The sequence below is a fragment of the Halichoerus grypus genome, chromosome 9 (assembly GCF_964656455.1).
Source record: "Halichoerus grypus chromosome 9, mHalGry1.hap1.1, whole genome shotgun sequence".
In the NCBI taxonomy this organism is placed as follows: Eukaryota; Metazoa; Chordata; class Mammalia; order Carnivora; family Phocidae; genus Halichoerus; species Halichoerus grypus.
In genome coordinates this window covers 49,498,625-49,521,479 of record NC_135720.1, presented here as the reverse complement: position 1 = coordinate 49,521,479, position 22,855 = coordinate 49,498,625, and the positions used below count along the sequence as shown (strand labels likewise).

The 22,855-nt window shown below is 37.5% G+C and overlaps 1 protein-coding gene across 5 annotated transcripts in view; it reads right to left on the bottom strand.

Moving 5' to 3' along the window:
• REV3L (REV3 like, DNA directed polymerase zeta catalytic subunit) overlaps window positions 1–22,855 on the bottom strand; it is a 179,791-nt gene that overhangs the window by 38,833 nt on the left and 118,103 nt on the right. For all 5 annotated transcript variants that reach the window (XR_013441149.1, XM_078054859.1, XM_078054860.1 and 2 more), the window contains 3 exons: window positions 20,913–21,028; window positions 17,242–17,360; window positions 8,335–8,453 (listed from right to left, as the gene is read on the bottom strand). Coding sequence is in view for 4 of the 5 variants with exons in the window: in XM_078054859.1 (XP_077910985.1) it covers window positions 8,335–8,453; window positions 17,242–17,360; window positions 20,913–21,028 (354 nt within the window). In the remaining variant the exon portion in view is untranslated. The remainder of the gene's footprint in view (window positions 1–8,334; window positions 8,454–17,241; window positions 17,361–20,912; window positions 21,029–22,855) is intronic.

Genomic DNA, 22,855 nt, shown 5'->3' with positions numbered 1-22,855 from the left:
TACAAATATTCTGTTCTTTGATTTAAATCTTTACATAAATCTCTTTACCCTGCTTTTAAGAAAATAATCAAACAACAAAAAACCCTCCACCAAAGCTGTGAACAAAAGTTTTGATTGAATATTAAAACATAAAAATAAAGTATATTAAAAATAAAATTTATTCATTTAACAAATATTAAGGCTCAAATATATTGCAACCCTTAATTATATGGCGTTTAGAACAATACAGTCACATAACTGTTCAATAAAAAAAGTTTTAAAAGTCACAATACATGACTAATACAGAAAAACTGGAAAACGAACATGAAAAGAAGGAAAAAATCACCCTATAATAAAAAAGACTGATAATAACAAGTGTTAGCGAGGGTATGGAGAAATTATAACCCTTATACACTGCTGGTGGGAATGTAAAATAGTGCAGTTGCATTGGCAAACAGTCTGGCAATTCCTCAAATTGTTAAACATAGCTACCATATAATTCCCTGATTCCACTCCTCAGTATATATCCAAGAATGAAAACATCCATCTACACAAAATCCCATACACGAATGTTCTTAACAGCACTACTCAAAAAAGCCAAAAGGGGAAATAACCCAAGTGTCTATCAACTGATGAATGAATGAACAAAATGTGGTACATATCCACATGATGGAATATTATTTGGCAATAAAAGGAAATGAAGTGCTGACACATGCTACAATATGAATTAATCTGGACAACTATACTAAAAGAAGTCAGTTACAAAAGGCAACATATTATATGAATTTATTTATAGGAAATATCCAGAACAGGCAAATCTATACAGACAGAAAGCAGATTAATAGGGGTGGGAGTAGAGAAGGGAAGACTGGAGGGTGATGGCTAGGAGATGCAGGGTTCCTTTTTGGGGTAATGCAAATACTAAGATTTACTGTGGTAACGGTTCCACAACTGAATACATGAAAATCATTGAACTGTATACTTTATTTTTTTATTTTTAAAGATTTTATTTGTTTATTTGACAGAGAGAGAGAGAGCAAGAGCAGGAACACAAGCAGGAGGAGTGGGAGGGGGAGAAGCAGGCTTCCCGCCGAGCAGGGAGCCCGATGCGGGGCTCGATCCCAGGACCCTAGGATCACGACCTGAGCCGAAGGCAGACGCTTAATGACTGAGCCACCCAGGCGCCCCTGAATTGTATACTTTAAATGGGTGAATTATATGGTATGTGAATTGTATCTGAACAAAACTATTAAAAAGAATTAAACAAAAAGCTGTCCTAAAAACTTCATATTCAATTTTTAAATCAAATAAAGAAATACTGTTCTATAACTTGCATTTCTAACTTAATATATTTTGACTATTTCCCCATAATTATATATTTTTATAGCTATTGAATATTCTATTCTATGATTATAACATAATTTAATGGCTCTTATTACTATAAGCAATGCTGTGATGAACATCTTTATAGCTAAGTCTATGTACTGATGCTGAAATATTTCCTTAAGATAAATTCCTAGATACAGTCAAAAGGTCTGTTATGATTTAGCTTTTAATACATAGTGACATACTGCTTTCCAGATGGTTTTAATAATTTACATTCGAGCTAGTGATGATAAAGTACTTGTTTTCTTTGCATCTTTGTCAACATGGGGATTATAAGTTATTACTAGTTTGATAGGCAAAAAATTGTATCACATTTTAATGTATTTTTTAGATTAAGGTAATCCTTCAATAATACAGATTTGTCAATGTGAATCTGAGATAACATTATGTGTGGATTCAGTCAGTCCCTTTAAAATAAAACAAAATGGATCTAATGACTCATTCTTTCTGTAGACCACATGGCAGTCAATGACCTGTCTTGGAGTTCTCTGATTCTTTCTTCTGCTTAATCTAGTCTACTGCTGAACTCCTCTAATAAATTTTTCAGTTCAGTTATTGTGTTCTTCAGCTCCATGATTTCTGTTTAGTACTTTCTAATATTTTCTATCTCTGATAAAATTTTTACTTTGCTCATATAATGTTTTCTTGACCTTGATGACCATCTTTATGACTGTTATTTTTAATTCTCTGTCAGGTAAATCATATAACTGTTTCATTATGGTCAGTTTCTGGATATCTATCTTCCTCTGTTTGGAGTATCTTTGCCTGGTTCCTCATTTTCCTTGACTCTCTATGTTGGTGTCCTACATTAGACAAAGCAGGCACTTCTCCCAGTCTTCATGGACTAGCCTTATACAGGAGGCCTCCACCAATCATCCCAGCCAGAGATTCTGGGAGCCTCTACCAACTCTTTCCCTTCCCAGGTAGAAGCAGGCAGCTGTGGTTGCTGTTCACCCACTCTTTGTTGAGCAGAAGGTGGAGTTATGGTGTCTGCCAGTCCAAACCACTGTCTTTGTTCTCCTCTAGGCAGCCAGACTGTGTTGAACCTGTCACAGCTCTAAAACTGGAAAGACAGATGGCAGTTCTTTGTGTAGCTGTGGAGGAGTTGGGGCACTGGATGCATGGATCTCCTTCTCTCCCCAGGGGTAAGCTGAGAGGTGGGATTTGTCATCTACTCACTCTGTGCTGGGCAGCGGGGGAGGATGTATGGCATCTACCAGCCCCATGCCACCATCTTCATTTGGCTCTGCCAGCTAGACTGCTGAACTTGTCAGAGCCCCTTTGGAAAAGTTGGGGTGCCAGATATGCAAACCAACCCTTCTCCTCCTCTGGGAGAAGCAGAGAGCTGGGGCCATTTCCTGATCATACAGCTCTGGGCCAGAAGCAGGGACTCTGGCAAGTGAGTATCCTAAATCTCCCTACCAGCTTTGGGGAGTCTGGTTCTGCATTCATCCAGGGCACAGGATTATTTCAATTAGTTTCTGGATTTCCCACAAAGGGAGTTTGTCTGTGAATTGTTGCTGAATCAGTGTGTTTATAGGGGAAGGAGGATCTAGGGTTTCCTACTCCACCATCTTGCTGATGTCACTCCGTATCTTTCCTGACATTTTAAAATTATTTACAAAGTGGATTTTTTATTTTATTTATTTATTTAACGATTTTATTTATTTATTTGACAGAGAGAGATATAGCGAGAGAAGGAACACAAACAGGGGGAATGGGAGAGGGAGAAGCAGGCTTCCCGCCGAGCAGGGAGCCCGATGCGGGGCTCGATCCCAGGACCCTGGGACGCCAAAGGCAGACACTTAATGACTGAGCCACCCAGGCACCCCAAAAGTGGACTTTTTAAATTAAAAAAGTAATCTTTTAAAATAAGATCACCTTCATGGGGCACCTGGGTGGCTCAGTTGGTTAAGCGACCTACTCTTGGTTTTAGCTCAAGTTGTGCTCTCAGGGTCATGAGATCAAGCCTCGTGTTGGGCTCCATGCTTAGCTCAGAGTCTGCTTGGGACTCTCTCCTTCTACTCCTCCTTCCTGCTTGCTCTCTCTAAAATAAATAAACAAATCTTTAAAAAATAAATAAGATCACCTTCATTCCTACTTTCTAGTCCTATTTGGGTCACCACATGGTATAAAAAGAGAATGGAATTAACTTGTGGTCTTTAAAAAAATAATGTGACAAAGTAGAATTTTGTTAGGTAATTTTGTTGTTAAAGAATTATGTCATTCTCCTAACACTTTGTGAAATTCAAGTATAATAAACAAATACAAGTTTTTATTTTTATTTCTTTGTTAAAATATTTTACTTACTTGAGAGCGAGAGAGTGAAAGAGGGAGAGATCACAAGCGGGGGTAGGGGCAGAGGGAGAAGCAGACTCCCTACTGAGCAGGGAGCCCGATGTGGGACTCGATCCCAGGACCCTGGGATCATGACCTGAGCCCAAGGCAGATGCTTAACTGACTAAGCCACCCAGGAGCCCAAATACAAGTTTTTATTTGGGGAAGAGGGAGGGAAATATAAAGTATAAGCTACTCATGATAGGCCTGAGTAGGTGCTGAATGGATGAACTTAGAGCATCTTGAGGGCACAGGGTATTTTCTGGGGTAGGGCTTCTAAGAAGAAAGTGACAAAAAGAATTAAGAATTCTAAGTAAAAACTCACTTATTCTGAACTTTTTTCTTTGCATTGGCTCTACATCCAGGAAATGAAGAAAAAAATTTTGAGTATTATCTTCTTGAGCTACATAACCTTCTGCTACCAACACACAGCTCCTAGCTCAGAAACTGGAATAGTATTCAAAACTATTGCTTGGAAAGCAGATGAAATCAGAACGCTACTATGAGTTCCCTAGATCATTACTAGTAGGGATTAGGAAGGTTTTATAAGCTGATTGAGGAATCTAAACATGGAACATAACATTTCATGGGATAATACATTCTAACAACACAACTCTGAGAACTTAACTCATTTATATAAATCAAGGGCTTTCAGGACACCAAATGTGAATTTACAAAAACAAAATGATAATAATCAGGGCTCCCTCATGCTTTACAAACAGATTTAATACAAGAAATTCTTGACTAGCAAGTTCCTTTAATTTCTGAGGCAATTTACAAAAAATGTGTCTGTTTATTTAAAACACTGTAGAAAGCAAATGCAATTATTTTTTTTTAGCAAATGCAAATTAAAAAGTATGACTTACTTTGTTGGTAAGATTTCACTTAAATTTAAAAATATAATTGTGTGATCTTCCAAAGTATCTCCAAAGAAAGAGTGTATGGTCTCCATGTAAAACAAGCCATCTAACATAAATGGTCTAATGTCTAGTTCAAGTCCTTTATGTAGTATGTTAGGTCCAGCTCTCTATTTCACTTGGCAAAAGCAATTACTTATCCTAGATAATGCCTAGTTAGAGGTAGCAAAATACGCATTTACTGCATTTTAGGGCTCATGAGTAAACCACCAAATGTAGTTTTCAATGTTAAGTTTAATATTAATATTAAAAGTTTCACTTTGGGGTGCCTGGGTGGCTCAGTCGGTTGAGCATCTGACTCTTGGTTTCGGCTCAGGTCATGATCTCAGGGTTGTGAGATCGACCTCTGCATCAGGCTCCATGCTCAATGGGGAGTCAGCTTGAGATTCTCTCTCCCCCTCTGCTCCTTCCCCCGCTCGTGCCCCCCCCTACTCTCTCACTCAAATAAATAAATAAATCTTTAAAAAAATAAATAAAAGTTTCATTTTATTTGATAACTTCTCCTAAACTTCTATTTCTATAAGGCTTTGATCATAAGTTTAGTGCTTTCTGTGACTTCACACTTTACTTCCTTGAGATTCCTCAAAAGAGACTGGAGATGACATACTCAGAAAGCAGTTCCCCCAAATGTTTCAAGTTGTTTTTAAGGCTATATTTCCATCCTCACCATCATGTGGCCTTACAATTCAATAAGCAGAGCTTCATTCATTTCAAACACCGGGCATATTAATTTCAGGACTTTTTTCTTTATATAGCTATTTTCTAAGCTTACTACTATCATTTTACTTCAACTTAAAGAAAAGTAGAGGTGGGAACTTTCACTTCTGACTATGATGGAATAAATGGCACTGGACTAGCTTTCCTGCTTTGGTAAAACAGTTGAGGTAATTGTTTCTGGGCAAAGAACAACAGGCAACGTAAGACTGTGCTAGTGAACCCCAGCCCAGGTGAAGACAATTTCCTAATTATACTGCAGTATGCTAGAATTTAAGTAGGCCGTCTTGCTAAGCTGAGGAAGCAAAGATCAGACTTCAGGCAGTTCACAGCTAGAATCTGAGGGACAGATTATCTGTGCAAGCAGCAGAGGTTAGCAGTCAGAAACACAGGCGGGGGTTTCCTGTGAGTAACTGGCCTAGGGCTGTGCTGAAAATGAGGAAGATGAAACCCTATGAGGCTTACTAAGGAGCAGCTGCTGTGAGCGTGGGTTTGGAAAAGAACTATTCAGACAGTGCTGGGGTTGCTAGAGAGGAGAGACCTCATTATCCCTTTATTAACAAGTTGGGCAGCCAGCTGGGAGTCCAGAGAAATCATGCCTTAGGAGGCCTTTGACCTAGAGTAAAGCCAACTCTAGACAAACCTAAAACCAAGCCCTAGCAATATGCAAATGGGACAGAGTTTGGAGATTGAATCCTGACAAGTTTGAGGGGCTCAGAGAACACTTTGGCTTTTGAGAGAATCACCTTAACAAAGCAGAAAAACCAGGTTTACATAAGTTCAAGGTGATCAGCCAATAATTGAATTGCCAACTTGAGCAAAAATAAACACACTTCACAGGAAGATAACAAAAATCCAGAATCTGTACAAGAGAACATCAACAATATCCATTACATAATCATGCACAGAAACAAACAAAAACTATGATCCAGTTATTATATGACTGATGAATCACAGGCTGTAACTCTGAAACCAGTAATACACTATATGTTAATAAGTTGAATTTAAATAAAAAAATGTTTTAAAAAATATGACCCAGTTAAGAAAAAAGGCAGTTAAACAGAAACTAACACCGAAGATAGCCAGATGTTGGATTTAGTAACTATTATAGATATGTTCAGGAATCTAAGGAAAACAATATTTAAAAGATTAAAAGAAAAATATAGTCTTAAGGAGTGAATAGACAGGGCAACAAAATATGGAAACTATAAAAAGAAAGAACCAAATGAGAATTTGGGAACTAAAAATACAGTAACTGAAATACAAAATGGCTGGCCTTAACAGCAGACTGGTGATGACAGAAGGAAGTTAGTGAACCTAAAGATAGCTTGTTAGAGAAAAGTCTGAAGAAAAATGTACAGAGCCTCAAAGATCTATGGGACACTGTCAAATAGTTTAATACACGTGTAGTTTGGAGTCTTAGAAAAGAGTAAGCGGGGGCAGAAAAAAATATTTAAAGAAATAGCCAAAAATTTCCTAAATTTGATGAAAAACATCAATTTAAAGATCTAAGAAGCACAGCAAACACCAAGAAAGTCAAATTCTTAAAAATCCACATCTAGGAATATCATAGTGAAATTACTGAAAACTAAAGGCAAAGAGAAAAACCTTGAAAGCAACCAGGAAAAAAAAAAATCACAGAATTCTGTTTCAGATAAAGCAAGCTGCAAAAGGACACTGACATCAATCCAATCTAACAATAATAAACAGCTGGATAATCTACAAAATTATGTTTTCTTGAAGCCGTCAGATAGTTGAGGTTACAAGAAAATCAGGTGAACTAAATTTTACAGGGTGACAAATCCATCTAAAGACAGGACACATAACTTACGTCATCTTTGGCAGAGCACTGGCAGCAGAAGCAGATGCCATAAAAGCACTTAAGAGTGAACCAGTTAAAATGCTAATAAATTCTTAAAGGTCACGGATGGGCCAGCATGACAGTTTATAACCACTGGGAACCCCAGATACCAGAGGAGTGTTTTTCCATGGAACCCCCACCAAGAGGGCACAAAGGAATGAAATCCTGCATCTTCCTCTGATTTTTCTCTCCTATGAAGCAAAGGCTTGAGCTGCTGTGGGACTGGCAGGAAACTCTAATCCTCAGGATTTAAGCAGAGATCCACCATCTCTGGGGAAAGAAAAGATGCAAAAGATGTCTGCTGCTGGGAAAGGGGTAGTTGCAAAAGGGCAGGCAACCGCCCTGTTCCAACTGTGGGCCTTGTACTAAGTAACAAGCAACAGCTGTCTACCACTGGAATAGAGGCAGGGAACCTTTCCATCATAGATTCCAGGCAAGGAAACAGCGCTGATGAGGAAGGAATTGAAGCAAAAAGCCATCTTCCCCTGGGGCAGTCAGGAAATCTGCTTGGGGCCAAGGCCTGGCAATAGTACAGAGCAGAGGTCCACTGCTCTGTGGAAGTGCAGGACTGCTGAGAAAGCCTCATCCCTTAGGAACCTCTAAGGACTGACTGTGGATCAGGAGAGCTGAGTAATCCCCCCGCCTCCACTATAAACCTTACACAGAGGAACAACAGCAGTCAGCTGTTCATGAAGCCTGACTTTGAAAAAAATGCATTGTATACACTGGAAAAATGAGGAGAATGACTATTGATTTCTCATTAGAAACAATGGAGACCAGAAGAAAAGGGAGTGAAATCTTTAAAATGGTGGAAGAAAAAAAAAACCTCAACCCCAGAATTAGACACTGAAAATATCCTTCAAATATAAGGATGTGATAAAGACATTTTCAGATAAATAAAGGCTGAGAGAATTTATTGCCAGCTGACTTGCAGAAGAATTGCCAAAGAAAACAATTTAGCAGTTTCTTAAAATATTAAACATTCACAATCTAGACTGGGGTAGTGGTTACAGGGTCTATACATTTTTTAAAGTCAAAGCACAATACAATTTAAACGTGTGCATTTTGTTGTATGTAAATTTACTCTAATAATACTCATTTTAACAGATATTATCCTCTTCAGAGTTATAAAACAATTACCTGTACAGATCTGTCTTGTTATCAAACCAATCTGATAAGACTCGGAAGGTAAAGAGGGGAAAACGCTGATGAAGAACATGAAAGCTCACATTTTCAAAGGTGTAGTTAGTTAGAGCCACCTAAAAAAAAAAATCAACAAAACCAAGACTTCATTATAATAATGCTTGTATTTATGTGCAAATTTTGTTCTAAAAGATCTGGAATATTACTTCAAACTTTTCACAGTGGATATGAAAGCTATCTGTAAAAATGATTTGTTACAAAAAAAAATAAAACTATGTATATATAGCCTTCTAGATGGAAATACTCATAAGCTAATATTTAATTAGAAAACAATCAGACCAGATGAGTTCAACTTGGTCATGACATATTTAAGAGATCTGTTTTTATCACTTCTTTTATACTCTATGCCAATACAAATACTGACAGAAGCATTTTAAAAATACTTTTTAAAAGTTATTATTTTTAGTAATCTTTATACCCAATGTGGGGCTTGAACTCACGACCCTGAGATCAAGAGTCGCGTTCTCTTCTGACTGGGCCAGCCAGGCACCCCTGACAGAAGCATTTTTACAATATGATAGTCCTTTCAGTATAATGTCTTAACAACAATGCCTTTAATATCTGTGGGGAAGGAAATGTCCACACTTTTCGAATCTTTTATTATATCTTTCCTTTTTTGTTTACATAGGGAACAATGTTTATAGTTGTGTGTACAGTAGTGGTCTACAACAAGAAGCATATATTTTCAAATAGTTTTTTAATGATTTAACAATTTTTGTAAATAATTTTCATGCTTCTGCAGCTGTAGATTCTGTGAATTCCTTGCTTGCTCATGCTTTAGTGTATTTGCAATACCAAATATACAGGTTTAGTATTTTTGCCTGTTAATGATTGTTTCACTTGTAACGTTTTGGTTGAGATGTTAGATGGTGGATGAGTACCACGGATGTGAATGTGGGAAGTAATTTTAATCATGTGTAGTTGGTCATAAGGCCTAAGTTGCAGTAACTACTGCTGTTTTATTTAACAGTGCCTTGTTGCTTTGTATGCATTAACTGTTTGGGTGTAAAGATTGTGGGTGTAAAGATCCCAACAGGGAGCCACAGTATTTAAATTGACCAATCTAATGTTACAACTACTCTGAGGTGGCCAAATGTAAACTAAAAGCCTTAATTAAAGTGGTGCAATTTTGTATAACTTAGCATCAGTAGTTCAATAAATCTGGATTGCCATGCAAAAAAAAAAAAGGCATTTTTTAAGCAAGTTAATTTTATGTTCTTTCCATACTTACTTTTTGGTCCACGAAGACATGCTGATTAACAGAATTCCACAGATTCAAGAATGAGTTATCTAGTTAAGGTCAGGCATTCATCCTGCTTCCAAGAATTACACTGGTACTAAGACCCAATACATGGACATTATAGTCACTTAATTTCATTCCCAAAGCAAGAGATTAAAAGGAAATGGCAGAAATGTTTCCCCATGCTCAAAATATGTAGGAAAAAGGGGCACCTGGCTGGCGCAGTCGGTTAAGTGTCTGACTCTTGGTTTCGGCTCAGGTCTCCGCTCAGGTCGTGATCTCACAGGTTGTGAGACTGAGCCCTGTCTTAGGCTCCGTGCTCAGCCGGGTGTCTGCTTAAAGATGCTCTCCTACTGCCCCTCCCCCCACTCGTGCACACTCTCTCAAATAAATAAAATCTTTTAAAAAAACATGTAGGAAAAAGTATGTTAATGGGAAAAGAATACAAAAAAGGGTCCAAATTCATAACACATACCTTAGCTAAATGCTATCTCAGAAATACCTATAGGAATCAAGCAATCTAGACAACGGCGGGCATTTCAAGGCAAAATGGAAATTGAGGAATCTGCAGTCCTCATTCTTAGGTCAACTTGGGAGAAATAGTTCAAAAGCACTTCACATTTGTACATTATAATTATAAAATATTTTCTTTACCACTTCTACAATCCAGCAGGTATAAAACAGGGATTGAATTTTAAAGGCTCATCTCAGTGTATGACCCAAACTGGTCTTACTTTATCTACAATTTCTTTTTTTTTTTTTAAAGATTTTTTATTTATTTACTTGACAGAGAGAGACAGAGCGAGAGAGGGAACACAAGCAGGAGAAGTGGGAGAGGGAGAAGTAGGCTTCCCGCTGAGCAGGGAGCCCCATGTGGGGCTCGATCCCAGGACCCCGGGTTCATGACCTGAGCCGAAGGCAGACGCTTAACGACTGAGCCACCAGGCGCCCCTATCTATAATTTCTATCATTCACCAGAATGACAGCACTGCAATTGGTATAATTGCAAGCATACATGTGTGTACACACAGAGTTTTAAACTTTGGAACAAGCCTATTCTAGGGTCACCAGTATAAAGCAGGTACTAACCCATTATCTTGGAAGTAAATCACCATTTTTTCCAACAATCACTACTGGCCTGGAGTACTTCTCTCAAACATAACTCATTTTATTATCAAATCCCTGTATTTGAGTGACTCTTCTACTTGCTAACGAATATTTTCATTTGGTTGTTGTTTTTTTTTTTTTAATTCCCATTTAGTGTTACAGAAAATGGAGCCAAACATCTGATCTCTGGTAGTTACATAATTACCTAATACAGAGTATAGCACTTTAGACCAAATTTAAACTTTTGCTGTAGTATACGTCTTCAGTAACATAAGCAATCAAAAAACCTCTACAGAAAAGGTCACCTTATTGTCCTGTAGCTCTCTCATTAGGGAAAATTTTGAAACTTGCCACATAAGTTGACCTATGAGGATTAATTAGCAGATTTTGTGACTCAAATTAAACTTAAAATCTTAAGAAATTGGTTCCCAATACCTGAGACAGATGGCAGATCTATGTTCTGGGTTGATTTTATTTCAAATAGAACAATTTCACAAATTGGATTAAGACTAAACAAATATTATAACCTTATGACACCCACTCTACTTTGAGTCTTCTTGGTGTCACAGGAGCATAAATATACTTAGCTACAATCCCAGCTGTGAGTAAAACTAAAGGAAGGAAACATGAACTCTAAAATTAAGATGATCTATCTTCAGAATGTTCCAATCTTTAGAAAGTGATTTACTCTAGAAGTTGAAGTATGGATTCAGAAATATGAAGTAGGAGTTACTTGTTTTTGGGGGAAATCTAAATAAGTTAAACATTAGATAAATGTACTATGTAGATCAAAGTCAGAATTGATATGAAGAGTTACAATGCTTGTACATTTATTTATTGATAAAGGAATGGTCTGATAGAGGTATGGTTACACTTTTCCATTCACAGCTGTAGTTAATGTGCAAAACACAATAGTTAATTACTTCAGAAATAAACTTACTCAGACCTAGGAGAGGCAGTCAGAATTAGTGCAGGGGAACAAAGAAAATAAAGATGAAATAAAGAAAAATGGAAGGAGATCATAAGTACCTGTGCCCTATCTTCCATCACCTTATTCCCTCAGTTATTCCTCATTACCTGAGTCTTTCTTTTTTTTCTTTAAAGATTTTATTTATTTATTTATTTGAGAGAGAGAGAATGAGAGAGAGAGAGAGAGCACATGAGACGGGGGAGGGTTGGGAGAAGCAGACTCCCCGCCAAGCAGGGAGCCCGATGCGGGACTCGATCCAGGGACTCCAGGATCATGACCTGAGCCGAAGGCAGTCTCTTAACCAACTGAGCCACCCAGGCGCCCCCCTCATTACCTGAGTCTTAAGTTAAAAAAAGTTTTTTGATTGACACATACTTTATTAAAGAAATGTACAAAAATTTAAGGTGAAGAACTCATAAATTTTTATGTATATATACAACCAAGTAACCACCACCTATATGAAGATATAAGAAATTTCTAGGACAGGGTGCCTGGGTGGCTCAGTTAAGCATCTGCCTTCAGCTCAGGTCATGATGCCAGGGTCCTCGGATCGAGTCCCGCATTGGGCTCCCTGCTCAGTGGGGAGTCTGCTTCTCCCTCTCCCTCTGCCTGCCACTCCCCCCCACTTGTGCTGTCTGTCAAATAAATAAATAAAATCTTAAAAAAAAAAATTTCTAGGACACTGGAAAGCTGTCTTCAGAGAGCTTAGTATATATATTTTATTTATTTATTTTATACATATTTATATTGAAAATAAAATATACACTAAGCTCTCTGAAAATAGCATGCCTACAATGAGTCCGAGTCTTTTTTTATTTTTATTTGACAGAGAGTGTACAAGCAGGGGGAGTGGCAGGGAGAGGGAGAAGCAGGCTGGGATTATGACCTGAGCCGAAGGCAGACACTTAACCGACTGAGCCACCCAGGGGCCCCATGAGTCTGAGTCTTGACCCCTTACTAGCTAATGAGGCTTTCAACAAGTCACTAAATCTCTGTGAACTTCAGTTTTCTCTATTTGGAATAGTACCTCACTACTCTGTTGTCTTATTTATGTTTGTATCAAAATTTAAAAGTGACTAAGTCTGTAAAAGTGCTTTAAAATGATAAAACAATATATGAATGGGAGCAAGTACATTATTCTACTTCTATATAATCTTTAATGCCCATCACATTGTCTTATTTAAAAGCACCTGACATGCTTATTGACAAACTAAAACTGTAATAGGGAATATAAGAAACAGATTCTGATGTTGCCAAACTGAGATAATGGGAGGTTTACATGCTTGTGTGGAAACATCCGACTTTCATAGTGGCTCTCTTGGGAGTGTTCTCTTCTGGTTCTTCGTCTTAGACTGCTTCTTAGGATTTGATTCCTCTGTCTACTCCTCAAAATGTTTTCGTTCACAAAAATGTCTTTTGGCTCAATCCTGATCACTCTCTCCATTCCCTTCTCGGTGAGTTCATCCACTCTCATGTGACTTCCAGGGCTCTATCTCTAATCTAGACCTCTACCTAATATTTGGGACTTTCCTATTTACATTCCCTTTTTTTTTTTTCAAGATTTTATTTATTTGAGAGAGTGAGAGAGAACACAAGCAGGGGCAGAGGCTGAGGGAGAAGCAGACTCCCTGCTAAGCAGGGAGATGGACTTGGGGCTGGATCCTGCAGGACCTGAGCCAAAGGCAGCCACTTAACCAACTGAGCCACCCAGGCATCCCCCTATTTACATTCCTATTTACATATTTGGGACTTTCCTATCTTCACCTGGTTATCTGATACCTCATGCCCTGTATTTTTTCACCTAACTGTGATCTTAAACCATCTATGCCAGAACCCTGGATAATTATTCTTGACACCTCCTCTTCATCTTTTTGTACATCTAATTCTTGTGGATTTATCCTCTAAATTGTTTTTTGAATCCTTATACAACTGCCAACTTTCATTTGAGCTACCCCAATAATCTTGTCACTGGTTTCCTCACCTCTAATCTTGTTCTCTTCCACACTGCTACCAGAGAGCTAGGTCTGAGGCAAATTCACATGTCACTGCCTCCGTCCCACCTTAGCCACCCACTCCCATGATCATACTCCAAGTTCTATTACCATCAATAATTACCCCCTCCATAATCTCATGCATCCTATTCTCTGAACACCATCTCCCATCCTTGTAGTTTACTCCCTCTAGTACCCCAACCTCCCTTATCTAGCTCAAATTGCACAATTGTAATCACAACCTTGCACATACCATTTCTTTCTTTGCCTCTCTCCTGCTCTGTAATTGACTGATTATTTTTTCACAAAGCTATAACCCTTTGCCTGTGAGTTGTGGTTGAATCTAACCCTCTGTTACTTACACTTACATTTGTGAATTTGAACAGAGCTGGCAGGTTATCGCTTTTTCTGATGCAAATCACAAATGGGCTGTCCATTTGTCCTAGCTTTTATACTATATTTTCTTAATTAACCACTCACGAATTCTCCTAGATAACAAAAAGTCCCTCCACTATGCTTATTCTCAGTTGAGAACACTGACTGCTTTTTTACTGAGAAAACTGAGGCAGTCAGAAGAGAACTTTCACAGACTCTCATTGACCATCCACCTATCTACCAACACCTGCAACCATATAATCTGCTCTCTGCCTGTGAAAATAGAGGAACCGGCTATACTTTTTTTCCCCCAGAGATTTTTATTTATTATGAGAGAGACAGAGAGAGTGAGCGAGAGAGAGCACAAGAAGGGGGAGGGGCAGAGGAAGAGGGAGGAGCAGGGAGCCCGATGCGGGACTCCATCCCAGGACCTGCTATCATGACCTGAGCCAAAGGCAGATGCTTAACCGACTGAGCCACCCAAGTGCCCCCCAACCATACACTTGATTGATCTAACCCCAAGCTCAAATTTGTGCAGCAGAGATGGCAATGAATAAATATTTCGTACTTGGCAAATTCTTCAAAGGCCTGGATTAAGCTGATACCCAGAATTCTAAACACCATCTTCTGGGGGAAGAGTTATTTAAGCAGTCAACAAGTATGTCATGAGCACTATTTAAGAGGCACTATGTTTGTTACTGAGGATTCAAAGTCCAGAGAGAACAGTAGTAATTTTATGTTAAAAAGGACAGTGAGGGGTGCCTGGGTGGCTCAGTCCCTTGGGCGTCTGCCTTCGGCTCAGGTCATGATCTCAGGGTCCTGGGACTGAGCTCCACACTGGGCTCCCTGTTCAGGGGGGGAGCCTGCTTTTCCTCTTCCTCTGCCTTTCCCCCAACTGTGCTCTTTCTCTCACAAATAAATAAATAAAATCTTAAAAAACAAAAAAACAAAAAACAGGACAATGAAAACTAGTATATTAATAAATAAACAAAATTTTAAAAACCCAAACAAGGCATAGAAGAAAAGATATTCATTCAACTGTAAACTGTATTGGGGGAGTGCAACAGTTGAGATGTTCTAGAGAGAACAAGAGGATTTCACTCTCATTTTACATACTTGTCCGCATTCATTTTAATAGTGAATACAAATTATTTTTAATAAAGAGCATATTAAAAACAATTATAGGGGGCGCCTGGGTGGCTCAGTCGTTAAGCGTCTGCCTTCAGCTCAAGTCATGATCCCAGGGTCCTGGGTTCGAACCCCGCATCGGGCTTCCTGCTCGGCGGGAAGCCTGCTTCTCCCTCTCCCACCCCCCCTGCTTGTGTTCCTGCTCTCGCTCTCTCTCTCTCTGTCAAATAAATAAATAAAATCTTAAAACGCCCCCCCCCAAAAAAAAAAAATTATAGAGTTAGAAACTGCTAAGTTTCATGAGGGAGATACAGATAAAAGAAATAAAGATTAAAAAGGAGCCTCTGGAACTGTTTAAATCAGAAAAAATAGTTTGAGGATCTCTAATATGAAAATTTTCAGGGCCAGTTTCTGTCCAAAGTCATAACCCTTAAAGTTCCAAAATAACTTGAGATATAAGACAGAACTTCCCAAAGTTCATTCAAGATTTCCTGGAAATTTCCAAATTTCCAGGAATACTTTGGGTTAGAAAAAAATAGTGGCCCATCTAGGAAGGGGGGCAGGTAAGTTATCCAACTCATAACTTTCTCACAGTTGTTCCCATATTTACAAATAAAGATCAGATATACTGTATATTCAACCCAGAATTAGAGAAAGCCTTTGACCCTGAATTTTCAGTAAGGACTAAAGAAAGCTCTAAACTTTGAAAAAATATTTACCCCCAATTTGTGATTTTAAGTTAATAGTGGATAATTGTACAGCTGCCTTTTGGATCTTCAGGGATGAAACTAAGATTCAATAATTTAATTTTGTGTTTACATATTCAATTTACGTGTTCATCACAGACAATATCAGAGACTGCAATTTGAAATACAAAATGGAATGTACAAACTAAATACACCACAATCTCTATACCTTCCATATCCTATGCTGTGTCATTAGGAATTATTTTGAAGTCACTGGGGATTCCCTGTGCTCTGATAATATTTTAAGAAGAAACATAACTAACATAAAAATTACCCTCAAGCAGTTACATATATTATACATTTTCAAATTAGATGAAATGGGAGCATAACTTTAGACTCATGGTGTAGAGAGGAAATAAAAATAAGGACATCTGAATGTTATATAAAGAACCCAATTCCTTATGTGAAAGAATTACTGTGTGCTGGTGCCCAAAAGAATTGCAGAGGGCATGCTTGCAAAGTCATATGTTTTATAGAAATGTGGAAGAGCAAGAAAGATCATAGTGAATATGAGTGTATAATAGAAATATAATGAGAAAGTAGTTTCAAATAGGAGAAGCGATTGAAGAATACAGCTTTCTTTTAAATATAAACATCTTATCTGATATTATCCAAAGTCCAAAATCTGAGAATAGACCAATTTACAGTAGATATCTTTTTACATTTTAATAAAAGAAATCAGGCAACTTCTGCAAATATGGTCTAAGAACCCAATATCTTACATTTTTAAAGAATTATTTCTCTGAGTGATTGTAAATAAGATCATTTGTTGAAATTTATACTACCAAAAATCCTTATCTGGACCCCCAAAGCCTCAACTGGAAGCTGCTATTAACTATTTCCAAGTACTGTCTTTCCAATTTACCTTCTTAGTCTGACCCAGTTTTTAAATATCCTTGGTTCCTTCCTATGTAGACTAAATTCTTCTTACTTAATAAATCAGAAAGACCAAGCTGAATTCATCTAGCACTAAGTGCAAAAAATGATGAAATTATACAACATTCGACACATACAACATAAAACTTTGATAGTTGTAGACTTTTCTAGTTATTGCTATATAGACACAAATGGAACAAAATTAAAACACATCAATAACATTAAATAGTCCTGTAGCTTTGCATTTTAGAATGTAGTATTTAGTTTTGTAGCTCTACTTAGGTATAACAAAAATAATTCACAAAGAAGCGTAAGTTACATAGTAGATTATACTAACACTCTACAATAACTAAAATAGTTATACCATCCTAATCTCTTATTTCCAATAAAATTTTAGATGAAGCACGTTACCTCATTTCTCATGATTCTCCAAAGATTTAGGGTAATTCGGCCAACAATATTTATTTCACTCATTGTATCTGATCCATACTCATCTCTTTCAGGTGCAAATCTGTTCTCAATTTTGTCATCTACAGAAATGAATATAGATTGCTTCAGGACTCACAGAAACCAAATTTCCAAGCAAATTATGCCAAATAAAAATGAGAATAAAAATTAAAGAGAAAGATTAAAGATGAAATATAATCATCTGTTTTTTATTAGGCTTAGAGAATGAATAATCATTATTTTGATTAAAACAATTTTTTTTCCTCTGTTATGAGAGAATTTTGTGAAATGTCTCTGAAAATATTTTTTAAATAATAAAAATGTGTATAAACACATATTTTAAAAATAATAAACCCTTTTCACTTTAAATTTGGTAATTTCTGGTGCTATTCTTATGACACCTAACACTACAGCATTTCTTTGGTGTTAGGATATGTTTATTCTTACACTGGTCATTTCCTGGAAAATATGGTAGAGTTTTTAACCTAAACAACTCTCTGAAAATTTGCTGACATCAATTAATGATGGTCATATTCAGAATGAAATTCTGCTAATTTTGTATGGACAACTAGGTGAAGAATAAGGTTCTGAGTCTAGTTTCTTGGGTGATGATTTTACCTAGAATAGAAATTAAAATGTGTTTCTCTTATATAACACTGGGTATATACAAATGTTAATTAAAAAAAAAAAGAGAGATAGTAGGAAGGGAAAAATGAAGGGGGGGAATCGGAGGGGGAGACGAACCATGAGAGACTATGGACTCTGAAAAACAAACTGAGGGTTCTAGAGGGGAGGGGTGTGGGGGGAGGGGTTAGCCTGGTGATGGGTATTAAAGAGGGCACGTACTGAATGGAGCACTGGGTGTTATACGCAAACAATGGATCATGGAACACTACATCAAAAACTAATGATGTAATGTATGGTGACTAACATAACATAATAAAAAAAATGTAAAAAAAAAAAAGAGGATCTGGAATAATATATATATTTACTATATATTGAATGTCTATCATGTTCTAAGAACTTTATTAATATTATTTCTTTTATTTTAACCTAGCCACTTTATTTATTTTTTTGGGGGGCTGATGAGCTTCATTAACTTTAATCTTTAAATGCATAATTAATATTAAGATGCATACAGTAGTATTTTAACCTAGCCACTTTATAATGCTAGTATAATTTTCATTTTGTATTGTAGTAGATTCTACTCAGAAATGTTATTATTGGGGGTCCTGGGTGGCTCAGTCAGTTAAGCGTCTGCCTTCGGCTCAGGTCATGATCCTAGCATCCTGGGATTGAGCCCCGCATTGGGCTCCCTGCTCAGCTGGGAGCCTGCTTCTCTCTCTGCCCCTCTCCCCTTCTCTCTCTGCCCCTCTCCCCCGTTCGTGCTCTGTCTGAAATAAAATCTTTAAGAAAAAAAAAAAAGAAATGTTATTACCTTGGCCCAGGTCATACAGTAACAGAACCAGTACTGTAAACCAGGGTTACCTAATTTCAGAGACCATGTACATACACTCATCCCTCTTTATTTTATTTTTTTAAAAGATTTTATTTGACAGAGAGAGAGAAAGAAGGAGGGGGAGAGAGGGAGAGAGAGAGCACAAGTAGGCAGAGCAGCAGGCAGAGGGAGAGGGAGAAGCAAGCTCCCCACTGAGCAGAGAGCCTGACGTGGGGCTCAATCCCAGGACCCTGGGATCATGACCTGAGCTGGAGGCAGATGCTCAACAACTGAGCCACCCAGGCGCCCCCCTCTTTCTTTATTTTAAAGAGATGATGTTTGAAAGTTTATTTCATTTAACATTTATATAATGTTTACTCTGTTCTTAGGCACTGTCCTAAGCACTTCACAATTACTCTATGAGAGAAGTTCTATTATCACCCTCATTTTACAGATGAACAAAGTGAAGTATAAATAGGTTAAGTAACATGTTTGACATCACATAGCTAGTGAGGATAGCCTGGTAATCTTTCTCCAGAATCTATGCTCTTTATACTGCCTCCCTAACCATTCCCTTTCTATTGTACAATGTTGCCTCATAAAAATGGTTTCAGCAGTGTTCTAAAAAGGCCAGAGCTGGCTCAGTTGGTAGAGCATGTGACTCTTGAGCTCAGGGTTGTAAGTTCAAGCCCCACGTTGGGTGTGGAACCTACTTAAATAAATAAATAAGTGGACAAAGCTCTCACTCACTTTTCTTTTTTTAAAAAACTTATTTTAGGGGCGCCTGGGTGGCTTAGTCGTTAAGCGTCTGCCTTCGGCTCAGGCCATGATCCCAGGGTCCTGGGATCGAGCCCCGCATCAGGCTCCCTGCTGGCAGGAAGCCTGCTTCTCCCTCTCCCACTCCCCCTGCTTGTGTTCCCTCTCTTGCTGTGTCTCTGTCAAATAAATAAATAAAAATCTTAAAAAGAAAAACAACTTATCTTAGAGTGCTCGCGCAAGTGGGGGGAGAGGTAGACGAGAGGGAGAGAGAATCCTCAAGCAGACTCCCTATTGAGCAAGGAGTCTCACGTGGGGCTTGATCTCAGGACCCCGAGTTCATAACCTGAGCAGAAATCAAGAGTCCGCCGCTTAACCAACTGAGCCACCCAGGTGCCCCTCATTCACTTTTCTGATCTGAAGTCATATACCTTACCTGTTACAGCTAATTAAAATAATTAATGAGTAGCCTGAACACTCATGTTGCTGCTCCTGAATATTCAAAAACCTATCCCAAATGAAATGTTAAAAAAATTGAGATATACCACTATTCCTAGCACTCAAGGGACACAGAAGCTATGAAAAATTTGTGCAGTGAAAAACTATCTTTGCCTTTTATTCCAAGCTTTTTGCAAAGATCAAAATACTTACTGTTCTTGAATCTTCTAGCTTCAGCCTTTCCTTTTAAAGTTACTAACACTTAAGACATTGTATTGAAGTCATAACCTCTCCCAGGAGTTCTCTTGGTTAGTTTTCACCAATATACCCAAAATATATGCTCTTTTGTCCTAGTCAGACTTGTGACTTTAAAACCAAGTTATTAAAAATTTTGTAGTTATTAAGAAAAACATAATTCTGAAAAGTGCTTTATAAACTTGTTATTATTGCTCCCCTCCTTCAAACAGAATCACACTTGTGGGAAACAGCCTTCAAAATTCATGCAAGTTTTTAGCCTGATACCTTAATAAAAATCAATAGTTAGTGTTCCTCTACCATCTTCTCCTTCCTTATAACCAAAAGGATAAAACACAGAACCAGACAAAATAAAATTATGGTACATCAACCAAAGAAATGTTATGTGTTCCATAATGATTATGAAGAAGACTATCTCATAATATAGAAAAATACTTATAAGATGCAAGATGAAGGAAGCATAACAAAAAAAAGGGATATATGTATGATTAAAGCTATATAAAAAGAGACCTAGATAGACATATGCAAAATGACTGAAAGAAAAAAAACAACTGCCTATATAGCAGTGAGATGGGGGTATTTTTTTTTACTTTTCTTAATTTTTGAATTTGTCCATAATAGAGTTATGATATATCTAGAACTTACACAATTTAGTATTAAAAATTAGAATAGTACTTTTTAAACATCTTGTCTTTATTTTGTAATTTGCTCAGTTGTTGAACCATAAAATATTCACAATGCTTCATACCTGGCACCCGAGAGATCATCTGACATAAGTCAACACTTAAGGCAGCAGCCCTTTGTAAGAGGTAACCCCAGGAATGCATCTGAATCTCATATCCCAGCAGAATATCAGGATCATACCTAAAAGGAATGAAAAAATTAAACAAGGACCACACATTTGAACCTTTAATCAAAAGAATGGTTTCTTCATGATATAAAGTACAAAAAAAAAAAATCTATTATGTCTCTCAGATGGAGAAGAGATGATATAGTGGTACCTATAGAATTTCTGTATAGGAAGGAATAGGGCGATTAGAGTTCCTAATTTGAAGCTACTTTTGTAAAGTGATCATAGTTTTTACTAAGACTATTTATTTGATATAATTTAGGAAAGAAGCTGATAGAAACTGGGGTGCAAGAAAAAAAACCTGGGGTGGGAGAGAGGCATTACCACTGAAGTATTAGAGTGACCATATGATTGAGACTATCATGTGGGTAGGGGCAGGGTGATGTATGAGGGCATGTGTGGATACTGTTTTGAAAAAATCGCCCCCAGATCATTTTGTTGCCACTTCTCGCTAACCTATACTATCTTAAGCAGTTTTAATGTTGAGAAAGAAAATGAAAATGTCTTCCTTTTCCCACTCAATTTTAGTAATGATTTGGTCCTCATGTGAAGTAAGGCCTCAGTAATGACAAGCTTGTCCTCTAAACTTAAGAGAAGGTGACTCAGTTTAATGGAACGATGAAATATTAACAGGGGTGAAGTTAACGTGGGGAAGCTAAGCATTAGAAACTAGGAGAAAAACGTGCTCATTGCAGTCACACAGTTGCACTGGTAATACTGAACTGACAATGTGCATTCAACTCAGAAATAGCCTCTTTGTGGCTCCTCTTAGTACTTTCATGGTGACCACCACAGAAAAATGTTTGGTGATAGTATAAGGGAAAATAAACCTGAAGATTTACCTCAGTGGGAAAACTGTATAAGGAAGAGAGAAAATTATCATCACAATTTGACGACAAAAACTTTGAGAGCAAAAACTACAATGATGCTCCAAATTACTCTACTGTCTTATTTATAAAAGCCAAAAAGCAGAGTGAAAGATAACAAAACTTATAAAGTTAGGTTTTATGTCACTGGTTGTAATTGCTACTGTGGGCTGTGCAGCTTGTCCAGACTGTGTCACTTAACACCTGAAGTATCACCCGAAGTCTGTAGCGTAGGATTATGCTAATTCACTGACGTCAGCTATATACAGCCACCCTGCAAGGCTGTGGTCTAACAATGGATCATAAGCAGATCACAAGATCTATTTTTAAAACCAGTTTGCTAATATTTTATCATACTTCCACAGCTGCTTTCTTAAAATGATGGGGTTGAATGGCTTTCGTTTTCAGTCAACAAAAATAAAAATGTCACAAAAAAGTCTCCTTACTTTTAATCCTGAAGGGTTTAAATGGTGATGTCAAAAGAACTAGGTTCAAATGTTTGCAACAGCATTCTTTTTATGATCTCTATTCCTTAAGGGTCCTATCAAAATACATTCTATAATATAAATTTCAACATCTGGTAATCTGCTGTGATCCACAATTATACCATGGACCACAGAGTAGTCCTCAAACTTGCCAGGAGAAAAAGATAATGTATATATTATCCATGTGTTTTTCTCTATACAAATAGGGTTGAAATTTCTGAGAAAACCACTTAATTTAATGATCACTTATTGATTAATTTAATAGAACAGTCAAATGGATCTTTTCACCAACCTATAAAAAAGTGTTTTCTTGGTAGAAAGTGCCACATGGCTGGTAATTCTAGGACAAAGACCAGGGGTAAAACAGGAGCATGGGGAAGCAAAAGAAAACAAGGCAATATACAACAATGAGGCAAATACTTAGTCTCAGAGATCAGAGGCTAAAAAGGTAGACTAATACAAAACAAAAGTCCAGAAAGATCCTAGGGCA